At 38.0% G+C, this 6,970-nt stretch overlaps 1 protein-coding gene across 1 annotated transcript in view; it reads right to left on the bottom strand.

Moving 5' to 3' along the window:
• Positions 1–5,936: 5,936 nt before the first annotated feature.
• The window catches only part of OPRM1 (opioid receptor mu 1), a 140,155-nt gene continuing 139,121 nt past the window's right edge, over positions 5,937–6,970 (bottom strand). Inside the window, exon 3 of the mRNA XM_075267653.1 lies at positions 5,937–6,750. Within this exon, the coding sequence (XP_075123754.1) occupies positions 6,224–6,750 (527 nt within the window). The 3' untranslated portion in view covers positions 5,937–6,223. The remainder of the gene's footprint in view (positions 6,751–6,970) is intronic.

The raw sequence follows: 6,970 nt of genomic DNA, 5'->3' as shown, positions 1-6,970 counted from the left end.
TTTTTGTTTCCAAAATGAAGCTGCCTTGTCCAAATGTGCTTTTTCATACCTCAGGCAATTCTATTTGTGGCGTACGTGCAGAAACGGCTTCTTTCTCATCACTCTCCCATACAGCTTCTATTTGTGCAAAGTGCGCTGTATAGTTGACCGATGCACAGTGACACCATCTGCAGCAAGATGATGCTGCAGCTCTTTGGAGGTGGTCTGTGGATTGTCCTTGACTGTTCTCACCATTCTTCTTCTCTGCCTTTCTGATATTTTTCTTGGCCTGCCACTTCTGGGCTTAACAAGAACTGTCCCTGTGGTCTTCCATTTCCTTACTATGTTCCTCACAGTGGAAACTGACAGGTTAAATCTCTGAGACAACTTTTTGTATCCTTCCCCTGAACAACTATGTTGAACAATCTTTGTTTTCAGATCATTTGAGAGTTGTTTTGAGTAGCCCATGATGCCACTCTTCAGAGGAGATTCAAATAGGAGATCAACTTGCAATTGGCCACCTTAAATACCTTTTCTTATGATTGGATACATCTGGCTATGAAGTTCAAAGCTCACTGAGGTTACAAAACCAATTTTGTGCTTCAGTAAGTCAGTAAAAAGTAGTTAGGGGAATTCAAATCAATAAAATGATAAGGGTGCCCATACTTTTGCACCGGTCAAATTTTGGTTTAATGTATATTGCACATTTTCTGTTAGTACAATAAACCTCATTTCAATCCTGAAATATTACTGTGTCCATCAGTTATTAGATATATCAAACTGAAATGGCTGTTGCAAACACCAAAATATTTAGAACAAAAAATGATTAAGATTAATAGGGGTGCCCAAACTTTTTCATAGGACTGTATTGTCTCTATCCCCCTTACCTCATAGATTGAAAGCTCTATATTGTAAAAAAGTAGAAATGCATTGAGGCCCAACTACATTTTTTCAGTGACCTAGATAAATATGCTACATGGCTTGCAATATGTTGGTCTCCAAATCCCATGATACACACATAAACATTAGCTTCCTATACATGCTGGTGAAATACAAAATAAATATAATAAAATAAGACTATTGAGGCAGTGTCCTATTAAACTTTAGTCATGGTAAATATATGTTTCCTAAATATAGAACTATAAAGGTAATAAATACATATATAGTGATAAATCTTAGAGATGAGCCAGTAGTACTCGATGGAGTAGGTATTCGATCGACTACTACGGTATTCGAAATACTCGTACTCGATCGAGTACCACTCGCTGTTCGAATGTAAAAGTTCGATGCAGAACCAGCATTGATTGGCCGAATGCTATACAGTCGGCCAATCAATGCTGGTTCTTCTCCTACCTTTAGAAGTCTTCTCCGTGCAGCTTCCCCGCGGCGTGTTCCGGCTCTTCATTCACTCTGCCAGGCATCGGGCCTGGGTAGAGTTGACTGCGCACGTCCACTTGTAGTGCGGGCATGCGCAGTCGGCTCTGCCCAGGCCCGATGCCTGGCAGAGTGAATGAAGAGCCGGAAGACGCCGCGGTGATGCTGCAAGGAGAAGACTTCTCGGAGGATCCAGCCCGACCCTCACTCGTGGACTTGGTAAGTATAATTTGATCGAACGTTGCCTACCCCTGAAACGAGCATTTTCCCCCATAGACTATAATAGGGTTCAATATTCGATTCAAGTAGTTGAATATTGAGGGGCTACTTGAAACGAATATTGAACCTCGAACATTTTACTGTTCGCTCATCTCTAATAAATCTATGTTTACTTAACTCACGACTCATGTCATACTATAGTGATCTGGCCAGACCCATTTTGGTTGGTTTGTACATTTTTTGTTATAGTTGTATGTGTTTGTATCTCTGGCCTGGATGTCAAAATGCTTTGCAAGGCTGGTTCACATCTGTGCTGGAGAAAATTTTCCAGATGGAAAAGTGCTGCAAGCCCAACTTTTTCGACAGTTTAAAACAACAGACACTTAACAGATCCCATTACATTCAATGGGGGTCCGTTAAGAGCAGTTGGTGTCCATTCTTTTAGTGGGCCTTGTGTCCATTGTTCAGATCCTCCAATGGACCAGAACAATGGCTACCAGGGTGCAGATGTGAACATATTGTGGTTTCATTTTTGTCATAAAATTTCAATACAACTTGAGTAAACAGAAAATGCAAAATACAACCAACCTCAATCCATACATATTGCATTACAGAAATTTAAAAAGAAACTGAATAAACAACTCAAATTTGAATAAAGCCTCCAATTTCTCATTAGATCACTTCAACATACAGTAGTCACCGGAAATGGTTTTCACTTCACAGGTATGCCCTGTCAGGTTTAATAAATGGGGTTTCTTGCCTTATAAATGGGATTGGTACCATCAGTTGTGTTGTGCAGAAGTCAGGTGGATACACAGCTGATTGTCCTACTGACTAGACTGTTAGAATTTGTATTATGACAAGAAAAAGCAGCTACGTAAAGTATAAAGGGTGGTCATCATTACTTTAAGAAATGAAGGTCAGTCAGTCCGAAAAATTGGGAAAACTTTGAAAGTGTCCCCAAGTGCAGTTGCAAAAACCATCAAGCGCTACAAAGAAACTGGCTCACATGAGGACCGCCCCAGGAAAGGAAGACCAAGAGTCACCTCTGCTGCGGAGGATAAGTTCATCTGAGTCACCAGCCTCAGAAATCACAGGTTAACAGCAGCTCAGCTTAGAGACCAGGTCAAAGCTACACAGAGTTCTAGCAGCAGACGCATCTCTAGAACAACTGTTAAGAGGAGACTTTGTGCAGCAGGCCTTCATGGTAAAATAGCTGCTAGAAAAGCACTACTAAGGTCAAGCAACAAGCAGAAGAGACTTGTTTGGGCTAAAGAACACAAAGACCAGTGGAAATCTGTGCTTTGGTCTGATGAGTTCAAATTTGAGCTCTTTGCATGGAGAAGGAGGTGTTATGTGTGGGGGTGCTTTGCTGGTGACACTGTTGGGGATTTATTCAAAATTGAAGGCATACTGAACCAGCATGGCTACCACAGCATCTTGCAGCGGCATGCTATTCTATCCGGTTTGCATTTAGTTGGAGAATTATTTATTTTTCAACAGGACAATGACCCTAAACACACCTCCAGGCTGTGTAAGGGCTATTTGACCAACAAGGAGAGTGAAGGGGTGCTACGCAAGCTGACCTGGCCTCCACAGTCACCAGACCTAAACCCAATCGAGATGGTTTGAGGTGAGCTGGACCACAGAGTGAAGGCAAAAGGGCCAACAAGTGCTAAGCATCTCTGGGAACTCCTTCAAGACTGTTGGAAGACCATTTCCGGTGCCTACCTCTTGAAGCTCATCAAGAGAATGCCAAGAGTGTGCAAAGCAGTAATCAAAGCAAAAGGTGGCTACTTTGAAGAACCTAGAATATAAGACATATTTTCAGTTGTTTCACACTTTTTTGTTAATTATATAATTCCACATGTGGTAATTCATAGTTTTGATGCCTTCAGTGTGAATCTGCAATTTTAAAAGTCATGAAAATACAGAAAACTCTTTGAATGAGAAGGTGTGTCCAAACTTTTGGTCTGTACTGTAGTAAATGCTATATGATAGGCTGCAATTCAAAATAAACCCTAGGTGGCCGCAAAAAATACATATACTACATCAGTTTGTGATGTGATGTTGCATGATCATGTTGTTTTGAAAAGCTGTTAATCTTTTTACACTTATATCTGTACATGTCAAAATAAGAATACTTTTATACATGCTTCTATCAACTAAATTTTAGGGGCCCCTTCACACAGAGGATACGCTGGGTGATTTTGAACGTGTAAATGTTCCGGATCAGCAGCGTTTAAAACAGGTCCCATTGCTTTCTATGGGAGCCGGCATACACGCGCTCCACATAGAAATGAATGGGAAAAAAGCAGCCCATTCATTTCTATGGGGAGCGCACGTATGCCGGCTCCCATAGAAAGCAATGGGACCTGTTTTAAGCGCTGCTGATTCCGAACGTTTACACGTTCAAAATCAGCCAGCATATCCTCCGTGTGAAGGGGCCCTAAGAGTTAGCCATATTCTATCCAGAAAAGTCATTGTTTGCATGTGTTCCTTTTCACTCATTCCCATAATAGGAATTTTTTTTTGTCAATTTTTCTTTCACTGTATGTAAACAAATTAATAAATGACAGCCCCATTGCTTAGTAAGAGAGAGGAAATAAATTTGGAACACTCCACCAAAACAATAAAATGACCCCTTTAATAAAAACAAATCGTTTGCATTCGATAATAGTCCTTATAGTTGGTTTCCATAACAGCTATTAATCCGTTACTATGTCTCTATTATCATAGGCAATTTTATGAGAAAATATCTAGTTATTATACCGCATTTTCCATTTACTACTAACCATAATAGGAAATTGAATTAAGCTATGATCATTACATTCACATCTATTGCATTTCATAACCATTACAGCATGTTAAAAAAATTAGCTTTCAGAAAGTAGATCAAGTTTATTGATATGATAAATGCTGATAGAGAAAGTACACAGTACAGAATGGTCAACAGTTTATACATTGCACACACAGCATTACAGTAACATCATAGCTGAATTACCAGGATTTGAGAAAAACTGTAATACTCCATTTCTGATTATCTTAGTGATATAACATTCAATGATCATAAAAAGGTCAAATTTAAATAGTTAAAAAATATCTTGATATATTTCTGTATAATGTATGTGTTTATTTTTATTTTTTTTTGTTACAAATAAAACCATTAAACATAGTAATTTTATAGTTTTTATCTAGGGATCATTTGTTGGACTGTAGATGTTGTACACGTAAAGTTATAGGCAAGAAAATACTTTGCATCATATTTACAAGGAATACTCATAAGGCATCACACAGCATGGTTCATAGTTGTCTTATTTGGTGCAAGTAACAATGTCACATAAAACAAAGCAATCAAAAGAAAAGTCATCAAACGTCAGTTACTCTTTTATTATCGTTTAATATATGTATGTACGATAATGCTTAACTTACATGGATAGGTCGTCATGGATTGATCATATATAGCTCAAGATATTAGCCACGCCATCAAGGAAAGCACAAGAAGCAAATGGAAATCAAATGGAACTAAACAACATTAACTAGGTCTTCAACAATGGCTGAAATTCCAAACTCTTATAAAAAGTCAACAAGCTAAATGTATTTTCCTATTGCTATATGTGTATAGTAAATGAATATTTGTTGTTTACAATAAATTTTCCAAATGTATTTTTTTCCGTCATATAACTTTTGATGCTTTTCTGTAAAGTACCACCTATGCTCTGCATGCATCTATATTGTCCATGACCAGCATTTCGCACCCGCATATTGCGGGGGTAGGCATGCAAATGGCACCTGTCCTTTTAATAAAAATATACATCCTGTGACATAATTGGTTTATTGTTTACATGTATTTATTAAAGGCCCAAGCATACTTTGAAAGATTTAAAGAAGGCGTATTCGTTTTCAAAAAGTCTTTATCCAGGCAAAAAGTTCCATGAGAATCGATATGATAAATTCTATCCTTGGGAAATTGTTGACATTAGAAACTTTGTGTTGTATTATGGCTTTAAGATTCTTTAAGCATGTCATATATCATATATTATAAAGGATATTACTTCTCTTGGCTTTTTTTTTTTTTTTTTACCAGCCTAGCTATTCTTATTCTTGGCATATTCATGCTATTAACAAGGTATTGTCATTTTATCGACGTACATGGCCAAAAAAGAGTCAAGTATAACCCTGGAACATAGTTTTGATGTTGGCACAAACAAGTGTGTATAGAAAGGTTATTTACAATCTAAGTATGCTTATTCATGTCTTTATGGGGCTACAGAACCCCACATAGAGTCTTTAAAGAAATTTCCACCACTGACCAGGAATCTTCATGTGTAACATTTGAAACCTCTTTCAAATTCTATTTTTCTTTAATGCGTAAAGTCCTTTTTATTTTACATATGTACACCTAAAATAAATATATATGATGCAACATACATGTGTTGTTGGATCATAGAAAATACCAACTTTGGGCAGTGACAATCTTTATCTCCTATTGAAAGTGCTTGGACTTACTTGTGCCAAACAAATACTTGAGCTTCCTACTTAAGTCTCATCCATCAGAGAATTAAAGCCCTGTAGTTATCTGAGTAACTTCTGAAGTCATGTCATCTCTTGCAGGAACTCCTGAATCCAGAGATGACATTTCCACGGCTAGTCATACCTGATGGTTAGTCCTATCCACTGTGTTGGCAGTGGACACATGGTCACGTGTATTATGACGCATGCGGGTAGAGTTCTGCTGCTCGATGGTTGAAGATGTAGGGATGCAAAACTCTCTGAAGCATCTCTTAAAGTTCTCGTCTAAAAAAGCATAAAGGACTGGATTAAGGCAGCTGTTTGTGTAACCCAGAGCAATGCAAAAATGCCAGGTCACTGTCTGAAAAAGAGAAGGAGGGATATTGATCAAGGCCTTAATAATCACATATATGTGAATTGGAGTCCAACAGACAATGAACACGGCAACAACGACAAGGACCATCCGTGTTATTCTTCTAAGATTCCTGTCCTTTTCTTTTGATCCTGAAAGCATTCGGACACTCTTAAGTCGTAAGATCATCATCCCATAGCACACGGTTATGATAAGGACTGGCATGATGAATGCAAATATAAAGACACATATTTTCAGGAGGTTGTCCCAGTACCAGGAAGGATGTGGAAATATAAGAGCACAATCAGTTGACCCTTAAAAACATAAAAAAAAGTTAGAGAATATTAAAATAAAAATGACAGAAAATTAAATAAATTTTCCAATCACACATACAAGTCACAAGTTTCGCCATGACGCTTATATGTTTATTATGCTCTTGATGCACTTCACACTGGGGTATGTGTTGGATCCAGGATTGAACCATGCATGCTTTTTACATGCATTCAAAGATCCAATTCTGATCTAGCTCCTGTA

This window comes from Leptodactylus fuscus, chromosome 3 (assembly GCF_031893055.1).
Source record: "Leptodactylus fuscus isolate aLepFus1 chromosome 3, aLepFus1.hap2, whole genome shotgun sequence".
Classification (NCBI taxonomy): Eukaryota; Metazoa; Chordata; class Amphibia; order Anura; family Leptodactylidae; genus Leptodactylus; species Leptodactylus fuscus.
This window is presented reverse-complemented; position numbering and strand designations above follow the sequence as displayed.